This window comes from Oncorhynchus kisutch, linkage group LG15 (assembly GCF_002021735.2).
Source record: "Oncorhynchus kisutch isolate 150728-3 linkage group LG15, Okis_V2, whole genome shotgun sequence".
Classification (NCBI taxonomy): Eukaryota; Metazoa; Chordata; class Actinopteri; order Salmoniformes; family Salmonidae; genus Oncorhynchus; species Oncorhynchus kisutch.
In genome coordinates this window covers 27,934,260-27,954,801 of record NC_034188.2, presented here as the reverse complement: position 1 = coordinate 27,954,801, position 20,542 = coordinate 27,934,260, and the positions used below count along the sequence as shown (strand labels likewise).

The 20,542-nt window shown below is 46.0% G+C and overlaps 1 protein-coding gene across 14 annotated transcripts in view; it reads left to right on the top strand.

Annotated features, from left to right (window-relative positions):
• LOC109878377 (protocadherin alpha-C2-like) overlaps positions 1-18,702 on the top strand; it is a 203,640-nt gene extending 184,938 nt beyond the window's left edge. For 9 of the 14 annotated variants that reach the window (XM_031790001.1, XM_031789999.1, XM_031790003.1 and 6 more), the window contains one exon: positions 14,836-18,702. In XM_031790001.1, the coding sequence (XP_031645861.1) occupies positions 14,836-15,137 (302 nt within the window). In that variant the 3' untranslated portion in view covers positions 15,138-18,702. The remainder of the gene's footprint in view (positions 1-14,835) is intronic. The other 5 variants (XM_031790002.1, XM_031789993.1, XM_031789996.1 and 2 more) reach the window with 1 other exon arrangement.
• The last annotated feature ends 1,840 nt before the right edge of the window (positions 18,703-20,542 follow it).

The following is a 20,542-nucleotide window of genomic DNA, read 5'->3' as shown; positions in this document are numbered from 1 at the left end:
GAGGAAGGGAGGGAGAGAGATATGCAGGGAGAGAGGAAGGGAGGGAGAGAGATATGCAGGGAGAGAGGAAGGGAGGGAGAGAGACATGCAGGGAGAGAGGAAGGGAGGGAGAGAGACATGCAGGGAGAGAGGAAGGGAGGGAGAGAGACATGCAGGGAGAGAGGAAGGGAGGGAGAGAGATATGCAGGGAGAGAGGAAGGGAGGGAGAGAGATATGCAGGGAGAGAGGAAGGGAGGGAGAGAGATATGCAGGGAGAGAGGAAGGGAGGGAGAGAGATATGCAGGGAGAGAGGAAGGGAGGGAGAGAGACATGCAGGGAGAGAGGAAGGGAGGGAGAGAGATATGCAGGGAGAGAGGAAGGGAGGGAGAGAGATATGCAGGGAGAGAGGAAGGGAGGGAGAGAGACATGCAGGGAGAGAGGAAGGGAGGGAGAGAGATATGCAGGGAGAGAGGAAGGGAGGGAGAGAGATATGCAGGGAGAGAGGAAGGGAGGGAGAGAGATATGCAGGGAGAGAGGAAGGGAGGGAGAGAGACATGCAGGAGAGAGGAAGGGAGGGAGAGAGACATGCAGGGAGAGAGGAAGGGAGGGAGAGAGATATGCAGGGAGAGAGGAAGGGAGGGAGAGAGATATGCAGGGAGAGAGGAAGGGAGGGAGAGAGATATGCAGGGAGAGAGGAAGGGAGGGAGAGAGATATGCAGGGAGAGAGGAAGGGAGGGAGAGAGACATGCAGGGAGAGAGGAAGGGAGGGAGAGAGACATGCAGGGAGAGAGGAAGGGAGGGAGAGAGACATGCAGGGAGAGAGGAAGGGAGGGAGAGAGATAGCAGGAGAGAGATGCAGGGAGAGAGGAAGGGAGGGAGAGAGATATGCAGGGAGAGAGGAAGGGAGGGAGAGAGATATGCAGGGAGAGAGGAAGGGAGGGAGAGAGATATGCAGGGAGAGAGGAAGGGAGGGAGAGAGACATGCAGGGAGAGAGGAAGGGAGGGAGAGAGGAAGGGAGGGAGAGAGGGAGAAGAAAATGGAAATATGGACGTGGAGTGCGTTGAGGTTGAAGCCTGTTTATAAAGAGAGAAAAAGGGAGGTGACTGTTGGTTAAAAACAAAACTACGAGGGTGAGAATAAAAACAAGTGTTAGAGGAAAGGAGGGAGACATATTTGGAGGGAAGAAGAGGATGTGTTAGCTAGAAATGTTCTGAGAAGGGCATGGCAAGGGTAAAAAAGGAGAGAGGGAGTGAGGGAGAGGGAAGGAGAGAGAGAGTGAGGGAGAAAGAGAGAGGGAGACTGACCTACATAGAAAGGGCTGTGCTGTACTGCAGAGGTGGAGGCAGGTTTAGTGCAGGTCTTTCTGCATTACTGCTGTATCTGATGACATACACACACGCACATATACTCACACACACAAACACACATACACACACACAGCCTGATTTGATGAGGGGGGACAGGAGTCAACAACAGCTTGCACCTGTCGAGGCTAAACAGAGGATAGAGGATGAGGGTGGAGAGAAAGAGAGGGGGAGGAAGGGTGATAGAGGGTTAGGAAGGGTGATAGAGGGGGAGGAAGGGTGAGAGATGGTTAGGAAAGGTGATAGAGGATTAGGAAGGGTGATAGAGGGTTAGGAAGGGTGAGCGAAGGGGATGAAGGGGGAGAGAGAGGGAGGAAGGGTGAGAGAGGGGGATGAAGGGGGAGAGAGGGAGGAAGGGTGAGAGAGAGAGGAATGGTGAGAGAGGGAGGAAGGGGGAGAGAGGGGGATGAAGGGGGAGAGAGAGGGAGGAAGGGTGAGAGAGAGGGAGGACGGGTGAGAGAGAGATGAAGTGTGAGAGGGGGGAGGAAGGGGGAGGAAGGGAAGAGAGGTGGAGGAAGGGGGAAGAGGAAAGCAGAGTTATTTTGTGCTCCCTCTTCAGGAAATGAACTCCTCGGCATGTGGTCCATTCTGTGTCACTCTCCCTCAACTCAACCTCCTGGAGTCCAACAACATGACCACAGAGCACTGCTGGGTTAGATTGGAGGAGGGTGCAGACATAGAATTCACATTTTATGAATGCAGAGTTGGAGGGTTGAATATGCAGCTTTCAGCTGCTTAAGCAGAGACTCCATGGTGGAAGTATTGTTATGTGGGCAGGTGTGCTGGATAGAACTCTGGAAATTGCCTGGGGCAGAGAGAGAACTCAGGAGGGGAAGACTAAGTTGTTCCTCACTGCTCATCCAAAAATGCCTCCCTATCTTTTCTTCTTTCTCCTCAACCCCTCCCCATTTCCATCCCATCTGACTTCTGTCTGCAGTGGCTTGCGAAAGTTTTCACCCCCTTGGCATTTTTCCTATTTTGTTGCCTTACAACCCAGAATTAAAAGGGATTTTTTTGGGGTGGGTTGTATTATTTGATTTACATCTAGCCACTGGGATTTTTGCCCATTCTTCAGGACACAACTGCTCCAGCTCCTTCAAGTTGGATGGGTTCCGCTGGTGTCAACAATCTTTAAGTCATACCACAGATTCTCAAATGGATAGAGGTCTGGGCTTTGACTAGGCCATTCCAAAACATTTCAACGTTTCCCCTTAAACCACTCAAGTGTTGCTTTAGCAGGATGCTTAGGGTCATTGTCCTGCTGGAAGGTGAACCTCCGTCCCAGTCTCAAATCTCTGGATGACTGAAACATTCCCTTAATGTATTTCCCTGTATTTGGCGCCATCCATCATTTCTTCAATTCTGACCAGTTTCCCAGTCCCTGCCTATGAAAAATGGTGTTCTCGGGGTGATGAGAGGTGTTGGATTTGAGTGACATAGTGTTTTCCTTGATGGCCAAAAGCTCAATTTTAGTCACATCTGACCAGAGTACCTTCTTCCATATGTTTGGGGAGTCTCCCACATGCCTTTTGGTGAACACTAAACGTGTTTGCTTATTTATTTATTTAAGCAATAGCTTTTTTCTGGCCACTCTTCTGTAAAGCCCAGCTTTGTGGGGTGTACGTCTTAAAGTGCACCGTGGGGTGTACGTCTTAAAGTGCACCATGGGGTGTACGTCTTAAAGTCCTCCGTGGGGTGTACGTCTTAAAGTGCACCGTGGGGTGTACGTCTTAAAGTGCACCATGGGGTGTACGTCTTAAAGTCCTCCGTGGGGTGTACGTCTTAAAGTCCTCCGTGGGGTGTACGTCTTAAAGTCCTCCGTGGGGTGTACGTCTTAAAGTCCTCCGTGGGGTGTACGTCATAAAGTCCTCCGTGGGGTGTACGTCATAAAGTCCTCCGTGGGGTGTACGTCTTAAAGTCCTCCGTGGGGTGTACGTCATAAAGTCCTCCGTGGGGTGTACGTCTTAAAGTCCTCCGTGGGGTGTACGTCATAAAGTCCTCCGTGGGGTGTACGTCATAAAGTCCTCCGTGGGGTGTACGTCATAAAGTCCTCCGTGGGGTGTACGTCATAAAGTCCTCCGTGGGGTGTACGTCATAAAGTCCTCCGTGGGGTGTACGTCTTAAAGTCCTCCGTGGGGTGTACGTCTTAAAGTCCTCCGTGGGGTGTACGTCATAAAGTCCTCCATGGGGTGTACGTCATAAAGTCCTCCGTGGGGTGTACGTCATAAAGTCCTCCGTGGGGTGTACGTCATAAAGTCCTCCGTGGGGTGTACGTCTTAAAGTCCTCCGTGGGGTGTACGTCTTAAAGTCCTCCGTGGGGTGTACGTCATAAAGTCCTCCGTGGGGTGTACGTCATAAAGTCCTCCGTGGGGTGTACGTCATAAAGTCCTCCGTGGGGTGTACGTCATAAAGTCCTCCGTGGGGTGTACGTCATAAAGTCCTCCGTGGGGTGTACGTCATAAAGTCCTCCGTGGGGTGTACGTCATAAAGTCCTCCGTGGGGTGTACGTCATAAAGTCCTCCGTGGGGTGTACGTCTTAAAGTCCTCCGTGGGGTGTACGTCTTAAAGTCCTCCGTGGGGTGTACGTCATAAAGTCCTCCGTGGGGTGTACGTCATAAAGTCCTCCGTGGGGTGTACGTCATAAAGTCCTCCGTGGGGTGTACGTCATAAAGTCCTCCGTGGGGTGTACGTCATAAAGTCCTCCGTGGGGTGTACGTCTTAAAGTCCTCCGTGGGGTGTACGTCATAAAGTCCTCCGTGGGGTGTACGTCATAAAGTCCTCCGCGGGGTGTACGTCTTAAAGTCCTCCGTGGGGTGTACGTCATAAAGTCCTCCGTGGGGTGTACGTCATAAAGTCCTCCGTGGGGTGTACGTCATAAAGTCCTCCGTGGGGTGTACGTCTTAAAGTCCTCCGTGGGGTGTACATCATAAAGTCCTCCGTGGGGTGTACGTCATAAAGTCCTCCGTGGGGTGTACGTCATAAAGTGCTCCGTGGGGTGTACATCATAAAGTCCTCCGTGGGGTGTACGTCATAAAGTCCTCCGTGGGGTGTACGTCTTAAAGTCCTCCGTGGGGTGTACGTCTTAAAGTCCTCCGTGGGGTGTACGTCATAAAGTCCTCCGTGGGGTGTACGTCATAAAGTCCTCCGTGGGGTGTACGTCATAAAGTCCTCCGTGGGGTGTACGTCATAAAGTCCTCCGTGGGGTGTACGTCATAAAGTCCTCCGTGGGGTGTACGTCATAAAGTCCCCCGTGGAATGTGCAAAGTTTTGGATATTGTTTTATATCCCAACCCTGATCTGTACTTTTCCATAACTTTGTCCCTGACCTGTTTGGAGAGCTCCTTGGTCTTCATGGTGTTGCTTGCTTGGTGGTGCCCCTTGCTTAGTGGTGTTGTAGACTGTGGGGCCTTTCAGAACAGGTGTGTGTGTGTATATATATATATGATATACTGTATACTGAGAACGTGTGACAGATCATGTGACACTTCGATTGCACACAGGTAGACTTTATTTAACTAATTATGAAAGTAATTATTTGCACGACTAGATGATTAACAAAAGTGAAATAAACAATTAAAAATTAACAGTTAACATTACACTCACAAAAGTTCCAAAAGAATAAAGACATTTCAAATGTCATATTATGTCTATATACAGTGTTGTAATGATGTGCAAAAAGTTTAAGTACAAAGTAAATAAAAAATAATTATAGGTTGTATTTGCAATGGTGTTTCTTCTTCACTGGTAGCCCTTTTCTTATGGCAACAGGTCACACATCTTGCTGCTATGAATACACACTCCCCTCTCTCCATCCTCCTCTCTCCCTCCCTCCCCTCTCTCCATCCCCCTCTCTCCCTCCCTCCCTCCCCTCTCTCCATCCCCCTCTCTCCCCCCCTCCCCTCTCTCCATCCCCCTCTCTCCCTCCCTCCCCTCTCTCCATCCCCCTCTCTCCCTCCCTCTCCCTCTCTCCCTCCCTCCCCCTCTCTCCCTCCCCTCTCTCCCTCCCTCCCCCTCTCTCTCTCTGCTCCACTGAGAATAAATCTGTTTCTTCTAGTCTGATATTTAGTCACTATTAATGACTCTATCATCCTCATTAGAAGCATTACTCTCCTTTAGATGAACACACACACACACACACACACACACACACACACACACACACAACCTTGGCAGTGGCTCGTCCTCCTGTTCAAGACTGTCTCTTGGGAAAGCTTGTCTCCACCATGTGTCACATGATCCATCTGGACATTACACTTCAAGGTGTGCGCACGGGCACACACACACGCACACACACACAAACAGAGCACAAACACACAGAGCACATACGTAGCATGTGTTTAGATAGAGAAGGGTGTGGTCCCAGCACAGAGAGCTTTCTATCATGACAAGTATCCTCCACCACTGCAGTGTCTCTCTAAAAAAATCTGTACCTTCAGACTTTTTAGTAGAATGTTTTCTGCCTTTCTGGGTGGATCACATTTCATACTTGCATCCCTGCACTTCCTCTCTCCCTTCTTCCTCTCTCCTCCTCTCTCCTCCTCCTCCTCTCTCCTCTTCCTCCTCTCTCCTCCTCCTCCACCTCCTCTGTCCTCCTCTCTCCTCCACCTCCTCTCTCCTCCTCCTCTCTCCTCCTCCCCTCTCCTCCTCCTCTCTCCTCCACCTCCTCTCTCCTCCTCCTCTCTCCTCCTCCTCTCTCCTCCTGCACCTCCTCCTCTCTCCTCCACCTCCTCTCTCCTCCTCCTCCTCCTCCTCCTCTCTCCTCCTCCTCCTCCTCTCTCCTCCTCCTCTTCCTCCTCCTCCTCTCCTCTCTTCTCCTCCCCTCGTTATGTAACGCTGCACTGCGCTCCACTGCGCTTCTGCCCAAGCGGCCAATAGATTGTGGGGCGAGGCGAGGGGATGAATAAAGTAGACGTGGCAAAATGGAGCTCCTGGATGATTTAAGTCACTGTGAAAACCTTGGATAGCAGAGAGAAGAGGGGAGACATTAACAAACCGTGAGAGAGAGAGAGAGAGAGAGAGAGGGAGAGTTAGGCTACATTAGAGAAGTGTATTGCTTTCTATATCTGCTTCTGAGAGAGAAAAAATCTCGGAGTGTGAGACTAGGAGTGTGAGAGTGTCGGGTTATGATTTATATCTTTGTTAAAGACAGAGGCAGAGGAAGAGACTGAAAAATGTTGAAACACAACAGAGAGAGATACACTGATACAGAGAGGGTGTTAGGCTGTGATCATCTCAGTGTAAAACAAATCATTCCCATCACTAATGTGCCTCTTAGTGATCAGTGATGGACAAGCGGTTTAATTTCCAATCACAATAATGTTTCCACAACAGTGATAGGCATAATGCATGCTCTATCAGTAACTGGAAGGGACGGGTGTTTGCTGGACCAGGTTTCGCGCTAGATTAGACGAAAGGTCAGAAGAAGTGAGGGAGATAGAGCGGGAAGGAGCGAGCGAGGGAAGAAGGGAGGGAGGGAGAATCAGTGAGAGAGATTTTTTTTGCACTGCAACAGCCATCGACAAATCAGATTGTCGCTGTGGCCGTGTGTGGATCTGTGATGGGCGAGGAATGTGATGATGGAACACAGTCAGACGTTCTCTTTCTGTTTGATTGTTATGGCTGAATCTAATCTAATTGACGCTCGGGGGCAGTGAGCAAAAAAGATAGAAAGATATAGACAAGCAAGTAATGTAGCATTAATGGATTCAGAGTGGAGGGAGGAGAGGTGGCTAGATTCATTTGGACCTGGATTTTGATATCCCGATGTGCAGTCAGACCCAGTCATGGGGCTTTTGGCTTGGTCATGATATGTCAGAGACAATTATAAGGCTATTCTACCAAGCCATAATGCCTGCTCTCTCTCCCTCGCAGTGAGTCATCACTCTCTGGAATCCTCTTTGTTTGTATCACGGGTGTCTCATCATCTGCCTGAGCCGTTTTAGACAGCAAATTACCTAGGGGCAGGAAAGCTGAGCAAAGGCATTGTAGAGTAAATACCCTTCCACTTTCTAGGATCGCTGTCTTTCCTTTTCCCCTCTCATTCCTCCTTTCACTTAATGTTGTCCCTTTCAAAGAGCAGAAACAGTTCACAATGTTGTCTGGGAGTCAGATAATGGCATTTAGCTGAGGTTGATACAGAGAGGGAGAGTGGGATCTCTCACAGCAAATTAATATGACTTTCTCACTATCTCTGAGTCTGAGAGAGAAAGAGAGAGAGAGAGACCGTGTCTGTCTCCTGCTCTTCTTCTCCTCTTATCCTCACCCTCTGTCTTTCTGTCTGTCTGACTCTGTCTATTCATAGGTCTCATGGCTCTGATGACAAAATCAGTGGAGGTCAGATAGCACTCCTGTCTAGAATCGGAAGTGAGAAGTAGGACTATGTGACTGCTGTAACGATAGTGTCTGTGTCCGTCTGTCTGTCGGCCAGTCTGTGGTATGTGCCCTCTGATAGAGAAGACAATGCAAAATGTCTGGTAGTAGTGAGGATATTCTCTATAATGTTTCCTTCCTTGCGTTCAAATTGTGCAATCCTCTCCATGTATTTAAAAAAGCATTGGATTAGTTTGAGCGTTGGTTAGAGAGTTGCCGCCATATTTCTTACACCAGTCATTTCCTTTTAAATCCACAAAGGGAGGTGAGCAAGTGTACAATGTAGGGGAGAAGAGTAGAGAAAGAGGACTATGTACGAGAATGAATACAGCCTGGTCTCATAGACTAGACGTAACATAGTAAACGTCAATCCGGGACAGTCAAATTAGTATGGTATGTTACATTTGGTATGGTTACATAAGGCAGGTGTTTACTTTACAAAAACGAAAGCACGGTGGTTGGTCATGGTGGATGGGTAGGTATATAATGTGAACGTCTAGCAATCCAAAGTTTGCGAATGTGAATCTCATCAGAGACAACTTGAGCATTTTAGATAATTTGCCACTCACACCTACTTTTGAACTACTTTGCAACTACTTAGCATGTTAGCTAACACTTCCCCTAACCATAACTTTAACCTTTTAAGCTAACCCTTCCCCTAACCTTAACCCTTTTAGCTAAACTTTCCCCTTGCCCTAACCTTAACCTTAACCCTCTTACCTAACTCCTAAACATAACCCTAACCTTAACCCTAACCCTAACCCCTAGCTAACATTAGTCACCTAGCCACCAAGCTAGAATTCGTAACATGGCATACATTTTACAAATTCATATCATATCGTATGTTTAGCAAATTTGTAACATATTGTACATTTTGCAAATTCATAAGACATAATGCGAATTGTAATTCCTAACATATCATATGAAATGGGTGATGGACATCCACAAATTAATACATACAAAACTTCATATATCATACAAAATGGAGTGTCCCGGATTTACATACAGAATAATATGAAATGCTCTGAGACCAGGTTGGTGAATAGGACAGCTTCTGTAGGCTATGTATGAGAGAGGTGAATAGGACAGCTTCTGTAGGCTATGTATGAGAGAGGTGAATAGAACACCTTCTGTAGGCTATGTATGAGAGAGGTGAATAGAACACCTTCTGTAGGCTATGTATGAGAGAGGTGAATAGGACAGCTTCTGTATGCTATGTATGAGAGAGGTGAATAGGACAGCTTCTGTAGGCTATGTATGAGAGAGGTGAATAGGACAGCTTCTGTAGGCTATGTATGAGAGAGGTGAATAGGACAGCTTCTGTAGGCTATGTATGAGAGAGGTGAATAGAACAGCAGCTTCTGTAGGCTATGTATGAGAGAGGTGAATAGGACACCATCCCATCAGCCTGAAAGACTTCCTGCAGTGTTTGACTCCATAAGAGAGATTAGGAGTGTGTGCCATGCAGGGGACGTGACGCTGCCCACGCCTGGCCTGGATTTACTCCCACAATCCATCACTCTGAGCAGCTCCAGCAGAGAGCCCGGGCTGGGACCGAGGGGGTGAGAGCAGGGAGGGAGATGGGGAGGAAAGGAGAAGGGATGAGAGGATTGGTTTGAGCAGAGGAGAGAGATAGAGAGGAGAGAAAGAGGAAGAGGGGAGGATAAAGAGATTTGTAAACATCATCATAATCCATAGTTTTAATTGTTTTAATGGTCACTAATTGTCATAAAATATGTTTTTGCTTAGTCCCTCAGCTGCTGTTTAAAGCATTTAGAAATGCTTTGGTAAGAAACAACTATTTTGGTTCCTTATGAATTCAGAGATAAAGCCAGAGAAGAGAGGAATAGTGTAGTTTTAGAATGCATCGGTGTTCTAGTTGTGAGCTTTGTGTGGTGGAGGTGGTGGATGTGGTGATGGATGTGGTGGATATGGTAACAGTGGTAAACAAATGAAAATATGTTTTATATTTGAGATTCTTCAAAGTAGCCACCCTTTGCCTTGATGACAGCTTTGCACACTTTTGGCATTCTCTCAACCAGCTTCATGAGGAATGCTTTTCCAACAGTCTTGAAGGAGTTTCCACATATGCAGAGCACTTTTTGGCTGCTTTTCCTTCCTCTGCGGTCCAACTCATCCCAAACCATCTCAATTTGGTTGAGGTCGGGTGATTGTGGAGGCCAGGTCATCTGATGGAGCACTCCATCACTCTCCTTCTTTGTCTAATAGCCCTTACACAGCCTGTATGTGTGTTGGGTCATGCCTTGTTGAAAAACCAATGATAGTCCCAGTAAGCACAAACCAGATGGGACAGTGCCTAGTGAAATTATTTGTCCTGTTTTGTTGCCTTATAACCTGGAATTAAAATAGATTTAAGGGGGTTTGTATAATTTGATTTACACAACATGCCTACTGCTTTGAAGATGCTAAATATTCTTTTTAAATAGTGAAACAAACAAGAATTAAGACAAAAAAAACAGAAAACTTGAGCGTGCATAACTATTCACCCCCCCCCCCCCCAAGGTCAATACTTTGTAGAGCCACCTTTTGCAGCAATTGCAGCAGCAAGTCTCTTGGGGTATGTCTCTATAAGCTTGGCACATCTAGCTGCTGTGATTTTTGCCCATTCTTCAAGACAAAACTGCTCCAGCTCCTTCAAGTTGGATGGGTTCCGCTGGTATACAACAATCTTTAAGTCATACCACAGATTCTCAATTGGATTGAGGTCTGGGCTTTGACTAGGCCATTCCAAGACATTTAAATGTTTCCCCTTATACCACTCAAGTGTTGCTTTAGAAGGATGCTTAGGGTCATTGTCCTGCTGGAAGGTGAACCTCCGTCCCAGTCTCAAATCTCTGGAAGACTCAAACAGGTTTCCCTCAAGAACATCGCTTTACTTAACGGCAATCTTTATTCCTTCAATTCTGACCAATTTCCCCGCCGATGAAAGATATCCCCACAGCATGATGCTGCATCCTCCATGGATGTTGTTCTTGGGGTGATGAGAGGTGTTGGGTTTGTGCCAGACATTGCGTTTTCCTTGATGGCTAAAAATCTCAATTTTAGTCTTATCTGTCCAGAGTACCTTCCTCCATATGTTTGGTGAACACCAAAAGTGTTTGCTTATTTTTTTAATGGCGAATGTGAATGTTTTTTTCTGGCCACTCTTCTGTAAAGCCCAGCTCTGTGGAGTGTACAGCTTAAAGTGGTCCTATGGACAGATACTCCAATCTCCACTGTGGAGCTTTGCAGCTCCTTCAAGGTTATTTTTGGTCTATTTGTTGCCTCTGATTAATGCCCTCCTTGCCTGGTCTGTGAGTTTTGGTGGGCGGCCTTTTCTTGGCAGGTTTGTTGTGGTGCCATATTCTTTCAATTTTTTTATAAGCAATTTAATGGTGCTCCGTGAGATGTTCAAAGTTTCAGATATTTTTTTATAACCCAACCCTGATCTGTACCTCTCCACAACTTTGTCCCTGACCAGTTTGGAGAGCTCCTTGGTCTTCATGGTGCTGCTTGCTTGGTGGTGCCCTTTGCTTAGTTGTATTGCAGAATGTGTTGCCTTTCAGAACAGGTGTATATATATATACTACGATCGTGTGACAGATCATGTGACACTTAGATTGCACACAGATGGACATTATTTGACTAATTATGTAACTTCTGAAGGTAGTTGGTTGCACCAGATCTTATTTAGGGGCTTCATAGTAAAGGGGGTGAAGACATATACACACACCACTTTCCCTTTTTTCTTTTTTCCTTTCACAAGTCATGTTTTTCTTTTCACTTCACCAATTTGGACTATTTTGTGTCTGTCCATTACATGTTGTAATGCAACAAAATAGGAAAGCCCCCGAAGGGGTGAATACTTGGCAAGGCTCTGTGTGGCGTATCGCTGCAGAATGCTGTATTAGCCATGCTGGTTAAGTGTGCCTTGAATTATAAATACATCACAGACAGTGTCACCAGCAAAGCACCTCCACACCATCACACCTCCTCCCCTATAATTCATGGTGGGAACCACACATGCGGAGATGATCCGTTCACCTATTCTGCGTTTCACAAAGATTACAGAGGTTGGAACCAAGAATCTCAAATTTGGCCTCATCAGATCAAAGGACATATTTCCACCAGTCTAATGTCCATTGCTCGTGTTTCTTGGCCCAAGAAAGTCTCTTCTTATTGGTGTCCTTTAGTAATGTTTTCTTTGCAGCAATTCGACCATGAAGGCCTGATTCACGCAGTCTCTGAACAGTTGATGTTGAGATGTGTCTGTTACTTGAACTCTATGAAGCATTTATTTGGGCTGCAATCTGAGGTGCAGTTAACTCTAATGAACTTGTCCTCTGCAGCAGAGGTAATTCTGGGTCTTCCTTTCCTGTGCGGGTCCTCATGAGAGCCAGTTTCATCATAGCACTTGATGGTTTTTGCGACTGCACTGAAATGTTCCAGATTGACTGACCTTCATGTCTCTTTGCTTATTTGAGCTGTTCTTGCCATAATATGGACTTGGTATTTTACCAAATTAGGGCTATCTTCTGTATACCACCCCTACCTTGTCACAATACAACTAATTGGCTCGAGCGCGTTAAGATGGAAATAAATTACACAAATGAACTTTTAACAAGGCACACCTGTTAATTAAAATGCATTCCACATGACTACCTCATGAAGCTGGTTGAGAGAATGCCAAGAGTGTGCAATGTTGTCATCAAGGCAAAGGGTGGCTACTTCGAAGAATCTCAAATATAAAATAGATGTTGATTGGTTTAACACATTTTTGGTTACTACATGATTCTATATCTGTTATTTCATAGTTTTGATGTCTTCACTACTTTTCTACAATGTAGAAAATATTCAAAATAAAGAAAACCCCTTGAATGAGTAGGTTTGTCCAAACGTTTGACTGGTGCTGTATATATCCAAGGTATTTTGGCTGCCTTTAGCACATCTGTCAAGACAAAAAGTTATGTTGATGGGAATTTGAGCTGAAAGTACTTTGACCATCCAGGCTGTGTCACAACCCGGGTCGTGATTGGGAGTCCAATAGGGCGGTGCACAATTGGCCCAGCGTCGTCCAGGTTTGGCCGGTGTAGTCCATCATTGTAAATAATAATTTGTTCTTAACTGACTTGCCTTGTTAAATAAAGGTTCAAATTGTTTTGTTTTTTATTAGACTATACCAGGGCAGGACGTGCCCTCCTAACTGTCCAATAGAGGCTTGGTTGGGGAGGACAGGGAATGGTGAGATGGGCTTCCATACCCTGGGTGTTATGAGGCCAGCACTCCCTCTTCCAGACACAGTTCATTCTACTTGGGTGAATACAGTTTTGTTAAACTCCACTTTGGAAGGAAGTCAAAAAAGAGAGAGAAATAAATGGAGAAACGTGAAGGAAGTGTAGAAACTAGGTCATAGCTGTGAGGAACGAGGGAAAGTGTTGTGGGGAGTTTTTTTGCTGTTGTGTGTGTGTGTGTGTGTGTGTGTGTGTGTGTGTGTGTGTGTGTGTGTGTGTGTGTGTGTGTGTGTGTGTGTGTGTGTGTGTGTGTGTGTGTGTGTGTGTGTGTGTGTGTGTGTGCGCATATCTCGTTTTATGTGTGTTAGGGGACTGAGAAGACATAACGGGGTAGTAGTTTGAACAATCCTATCTGGATCCTTGGGTCTTCAAGTTGGTGTGGGAGCTTTGTTACAAGCACCCTGGGTTGTCAACACACACACACATACACACACAAACACACACACTTTGAATAACGCAGAGTCACAGTGAGTTTGACCGACCAGGCACCTCTGCCATCCCCATCTCCTTTAATGAGAAGCTATTTATGTGTGCACTCTCGCCCCTTTAATTGTATTATTTATGTGTACAGGGGAGTGCTCTCTCTCCTTGGGTAGACTGATGGGGTCGGGAGGGGAGAGCTGAGAGCTGAGCCAAGAGTCACTCTGCTCTGCTGCAGTGAGTCATGACATGTGTCTAGAGATGGAGGCAGTCTAGAGAGGCGGTGTCACACCTGTCTGTCTCAAAGCACTGAGTACAGCCTTGTTTTACTAACTGGAGACCACTTAAAATACTGAGTGTTGGAGAGGGTTTAGTTCACTGTTGTTGAAGCTACTGACTGACACATCTTGCACACACACATGCAAACACACACCCGGCTGGTCATCTATGAACGTTTCAAAATCTTGAAGAACGATCTGGCCTTAATGGCCATGTACTCTTATAATCTCCAGAAGAGGACTGGCCACCCCTCAGAGCCTGGTTCCTCTCCATGTTTCTTCCTAGGTTCCTGCCTTTTCCTAGCTACCGTGCTTCTACATCTGCATTGCTTGCTGTTTGGTGTTTTAGTCTGTGTTTCTGTATAAGCACTTTGTGACATCTGCTGATGTAAAAAGGGCTTTATAAATACATTTGATTTGATATTGACACAAGCACACACACACACATACACACAAAGCTGTATACTGTGTATAATGTAGGCTCTTCAGTCTGTGCTGGCCATAACCACTTCTATTGAACAGGAAAAGTCTGTATTTAACTTTTTTAGTTTAGCGCTTCAGTGGTGATCTGTGATGGAAGTTTAAGCACAGTCATCTCCCAGAACAAGCACTCAGTCTGTAAACTGCTTGTTGGCTTTCCTTTCATATGCCATGTCTTTATTCCCTGACCTTTCCCTGCTTCTCCCGGCGTGATGGAGCGATTCATGTCTTATCTCATAGCACCAATCGAGGACGCTAGACGTGGGAAGGACAGGTGTGACCGACGCTTTGATTCTGTATAGCCGCTTACCAGTGGAAGCATTTGAAAGCATGCATTCTGAGTCGCCACCCCTTTCTTTTGAGGGGTGTTATGGCTGTTTATGTGGATTAGTGACCGATTAGTGACATCACAATGGGAGTCAGGGTGATCAGAGTACTCCTGTGGTTTTTTGATGCAGCACAGTGTGGACTGTGTCATGATGCATCACCACAGGATGCAGTCTGATATGGCAGAGGTTTCTCATGCTTTTCTGTGAAGTGTCCATTGCCATGACAATGACAGTAAAATCTTACAACCCCCTTTATGCACCATAGATGAGATTGATGATTCTATCTCAACATCAATAACCCCCCATCTTTCTCTCTCTCCCTAGATGCTGAGGGTGGAGAGACGTCCCCGCCCATGGGAGCCGGAGTGGATAGTAACAGCTGGCACTTCCGTTACGGTGCAGGCGGTCCCGGTGGGCCCCCCCAGCACCTGAAGCCTGGCGAGGTCCCCCCCGAAGCCTTTATCATCCCCGGATCCCCCGCAATCATCTCAATCCGCCAGCAGGGAGGAGAGGACGACAAGAGCGACTTCATCACTTTCGGAAAGAAGGAGGAGGCCAAGAAGAAGAAGAAGAAGAAGAAGGAGAAGAAGGATAAGAAGGATAAGGGGAAGGATGATGACGAGTAGCGGAGGAGGAGGAAGAGGAAGAGAAGGAAAGGGAGCTGTTAAAACAGAGGTAGCAACCAAAGTCCACCTGGTAACAAAAATACAAGTATTTGAGACAACAGGTGAAAAGAGAGATCCCCAGTTCAACTTCATCATCTCTGGCTCAGTAACACAGACAGGCAGACAAAGTCACACTGCCGTCCTCTGCTCAATACCCACCCCTGGAACAAAGATAATAGCCCAGGTCTTTCTAACTCTCTCTGATAATAATCTGGCCTTACTAAGATTACTGTAGTTTAACGTCTCCTCCAAATCCCTGTCTTGGGTAATTGCTTAATAATCATGCCTTGATGAGAAAAAAATGTTTTGATGCATTTTCCTCCATGCCCCCTGGTGCCTGCCTATACACCCTGAGCCAAATCATACCCTCCCACTCTTCTGAGCAAGGGAACAAGAGCTACTGTCTCCCCTTGCCCTCTGCTTTTCACCTTCTCTCCCACGGATACGTTGGCACCTCGGTCTTACCCTTTCCCACCATGTTGTATAATCTCTTTTCTTTGAAAGGAAAATAAAATCTGAGGATGAGAAGAAAACAGCTCTGTGCCAGCCTCGGAAAAAGAACAAAAAAAGCAAATGTCAAGAAGAAGAAAAGAAAGTAAATCGAAGACACAGACAGCGCTTGATGTTTAGAGCTGGACACTCACACTTGTAAATAGCACAGGAGAGAGTCGCTAAAGCTGAGGCTAAAGGCTAACATGACACTGCTGCTGCAGCTTCCTATCGCGTTCTCTATCTGTCAGTGTTCCCTGAGCCGGCAAGGAAAACATGGCTGTCAATGATACACACATACACGTTGACACACACACACTCACAAACATGGACACTGAGAACACCTGAGACCTGGAGAGAGGTACAAAATCTAGGAGCTGCCAACAAACCACAGCGAACAAATAACAATATGTTTAATACAAAACGCAAGCTTTTTCCCCAGCAGTACAGTCTCCTTAGCAGTACAGTCTCCTTAGCAGTGCACACGTGTACTGTAGATCTAGCCTCTCAGGATCGACACAGCTGCATCCCCTGCAATAACTCCTGGTTCGTCTGCTCAATACTCTATTCTGGGACAATGAGATCTCTCTCTCTCTCTCTCAAAGCAACCAACAGCTCAATGAAATCCCTCTCAGACAACAGCTCAATGAGATCCCTCTCTCTCAAAACAGCCAACAGCTCAATGAGATCCCTCTCTCTCAAAACAGCTCAATGAGATCCCTCTCTCACAAAACAGCCAACAGCTCAATGAGATCCCTCTCTCTCAAAGGAGTCAACAGCTCAATGAGATCCCTGTCTCTCAAAACAGCCAACAGCAATGAGATCCCTGTCTCTCAAAACAGCCAACAGCTCAATGAGATCCCTCTCTGTCAAACCAGCCAACAGCTCAATGAGATCCCTCTCTCTCAAAGGAGCCAACAGCTCAATGAGATCCCTGTCTCTCAAAACAGCCAACAGCTCAATGAGATCCCTCTCTGTCAAACCAGCCAACAGCTCAATGAGATCCCTCTCTCTCAAAGGAGCCAACAGCTCAATGAGATCCCTGTCTCTCAAAACAGCCAACAGCTCAATGAGATCCCTCTCTGTCAAAGCAGCCAACAGCTCAATGAGATCCCTCTCTCTCAAAGGAGCCAACAGCTCAATGCGAAGACAGAGAAAGAGGGAATGAGAGAAAGGAGGAACACTTCAGATTATCTTGAGAACAAAAGAGACGAGTCCAGCTGAGTTGGCCTGTGTTCCAGCTTGTTGATCAGGGCTCAGTTGGAACCTTGTAGAATAGCAGGAGTGTCTCTAGCTAAAGATGATCTCTCCCCTGCCAGTCAGCAAAAGCCTGATGCTTTCTGCTCTGAATGTTTGGTAGCAACCATCCTTTACCTGATACCCAACCTGATCTCTATCCTCCCCACTCCCCTGAGCTTTCCACCCTCAACCCCACACCACCCCTCCCTTCCCCCAACCACAGACTGCTTCTTCACGTGATGATGATGATGATGACATTTGTGAATCTTTTTCTCTTTTTATTTGTTCTTGGAGAAGAGCCACGATTTCCTTCTCTGTTTTGTTAGCTTTAACTGATCTGCAGTGCTTCTTCTTGTCCCCCCTGCCCTTCATCTCTCTCTTTTTCTGGCCATAGACCCCCCCCCCCCCCCTCTAACCCCCTGTTCATTCAGGGTGAACTGGGAAGGCCTACTCTGAACCTTGTGGTGTGCTGGGATCAGTAATATGTGTGAGGCCTGTAGAACCCAGTCGGTGCCGGTGGTCCAGTACTCTGTTAGCCAATGTCAGATGCCTCTAAGTGCAAAACGGTTGAGTGCTTTTAACTTGTGAATACTACGCTGTTCATTCCTGTTTTTGGTCACTGGCGAGAGGGGACGAGGTGGGATGGGGACAGGGATGGAGGTCTGGGGCATGGTGCTGAGGGCTGTCCCTGTCCTCCATGTTCCTGGGTAAACATATATGGAAACAGTAAGTCACCCATTGGCTTTTATGTACACGATAAATGTAGATTTAGACTTGCTTTTCATACATGGACTTTGCATTAATAAATGCGATGTGTAACCTGATTATTACATTATTAATGACTAAATACGAGCATCTAATGATTCCTGCCCCACAGCTCTATCCCACCAATCCTCTTTCAGGAGGTTTTGTGAAGGGGTGGAGACATGCTTCAGCCCTGCTTCTATTGGTTCCTCCTTCCCTTGCCTGTAAGTTGTTGCCACACCCCCCAAGTTCTGCAGCTCAGTATGACTTCACTCCACTAAAGTGGCTGCTGCATGTAAGTCCCAAAGGAAACATAGTATATAGAGAAATATATATATATAGAAATAGATGGTTATGATTTTATTATTTTGTACTATCATTTTACTTCATGACTCGCAAAGGAGATATTTGTGTGTACCGTCTCTACCATGCATCTTGTGCATATAACATCCTACACACTCCACAGTGGTGTTATACGTTAACTTAACCTCTTAGATATTTGTAAATGCTATAGTGTGATGGCCTTGAATGCAACTCTGTTCATTTTGTTTTACCAAAATCAAATTTTCGTTTTTGAGAACAAGCAAAAAAAAGGAAATAAAAAAAATAAAAAAAATATAATAATAATATGTTTTGTGTCCGGCTTTGACATGATGCTCTACCTAACACTAATACTGTAATTGAAATATGTATGATCCTGTGATGAGCTATATTTTCCCTTCCACTCCCTTTCAACAGATAAAATGTAAAAAAATGACAGAAAAAAAGTCCACTGTAAAAATGGTATATGTAGTGTATGCTTGTGTTTAGTGAGCGTTCACGCTGTCATTCTTTATTTAGAGTACGGTGGTGAACAATGGTGGTGCTGTCCTGGTCTACTGGGCAGTACTGATCTGTTGTAAAAAACTTTTTTTTGTACACCTGCTCATCTACTATGACTGTAAAATGGTGAAATTGCATTTCTTTCCGTTGTTTTATTTGCCCTAAATGGATACAGTGGTAATGTGTTTTGTTTATAAATCACTCAATAAAGTTTTCTTTCATAAAAATGAGACTGATGTTGTCGCCTGTTTGGAAACAGGCATTCGTCCATTCACAACACATCAGTATATTTGCCTCACGGTGGGACATTGTTGCTAGGGAGAGGGAGAGAGGGAGAGAGCGAGAGAGGGAGAGAGAGAGAGAGAGAGAGAGAGAGAGAGGGAGAGAGAACAGACATTGATCTGCATTGGTCGGAGGAGGAGGAGGAGGAGGAGGAGGAGGGTAGGCATATATACTTCACTCTCAGTCTCTCCCACACGTCCACTCCTGTCTGTGTTGTGGTGCCGTCAGAAAGGCTCAGCCCTGCTGAACGGCCAGACTCCCGTTGATCTCTCCTGAAGAACACCAGCTTTTACATCAAACCTTCATTCAACTACTCTGAAATTAATTGTTTATTGACTATGCATACTGAGGGGTCAAATCATTTGACCATAGAGCTCAGTGGATACAGTGAAGCCTCATAATGCATTAGGAGATCACAACGACGGTCCACCAAGAAGACAGCAATGGTTGGTAAATGGTATGTAGAGTACAATGGACAAGTATAAGTGAAATCACAAGCATAACATTGGAACAATACTGCTAAGTAATACCATACTGATATACATCTTTATCAAGTCGCTAGATGAGCCCTGCGTATGTATTATAATGATCCAGTAACTTGTAAATGAATCTCCACCCAAGCACAGCCAGAAGAGGACTGGCCTCCCCTCAGAGCCTGGTTCCTTTCTACGTTTCTTCCTAGGATTCCTGCCTTTTCTAGGGAGTTTTTCCAAGCACCGTGCTTCTTCTTCTGCATTGCTTGCTCTTTGGGGTATTAGGCTGGCTTTCTGTATAAGCGCTTTGTGACATCTGCTAATTTAAAAAGGGCTTTATAAATACGTTTGATTTGATGTACAAATGATGGTGTCTGACTGGATATTCTCATGAACTCTACTGATCTCCAAAGGGCTAATTTAGAAATCTAGGAATATTCCAATCAGACTGTTAACCATTGACTGTGTTCTCTGATTTTCACGTTGCTCATTATAGGGTTTAGATTCTGTAGTACCTAAGTGTTTCTCCAGCACATTGCTACTGTAGCTCAGTGATTAATGGCTGTTTATCAAGCACGAAGCTTTGAAAGATCAGGGAGCTCTTGTCTCTTTTCAATTGTCTATTCTCTGCTGCCTGTCATCTGGGTCTTTGAGCTGCAGATTATGTTTGTTGCTTATCATCTTTCACCCTCCTCTCTATCTCTCTCTTTCTCTCCTCTCTTTCATCCTGCATCTTGGAGAAGGTAGGGAGACAGCGGTGAAGAGAGTTCAAGGGTTAATGTCTGCCAAAACAACCCTCTCTCTTCCTCGCCCGCTGTGGGAGCCAGACAAGGAAGTTTCTATGGTTACCACCAGTAGGGGACAGTCTCCATGGCAACAGCCTCCTGATTTAAAAAAATAATAATATTATTTAACCTTTTTTAACTCGGCAAGTCAGTTAAGAACAAATCCTTATTTACAATAACAGCCTACCCCGGCCAAACCTGGACGAATCTGGGCCAATTTGGTGGTGCCCTATGGGACTCCCAATCACGGCTGGATGTGATGCAGCCTGGATTTGAACAATGTACTGCAGTAACGCCTCTTGCACTGAGATGCAGTGTCTTAGACCACTGCAACACTCGGGAGCCTGATAAACTCCTTGTGCAGAGGTGGAGGGTGGAAACAGTTTTGAACCAGGAAAGCAGGATGGGTTGGGTCCCTTATGTCTGACAGACACAACTTCAAAGGTTCAAAGGACTGTCAGAGTTCTAACACACACACACCTTTCTTTGTCCTGGTGTCATTGTCAATGAGTCCTCCACCGATCAAAGCTAT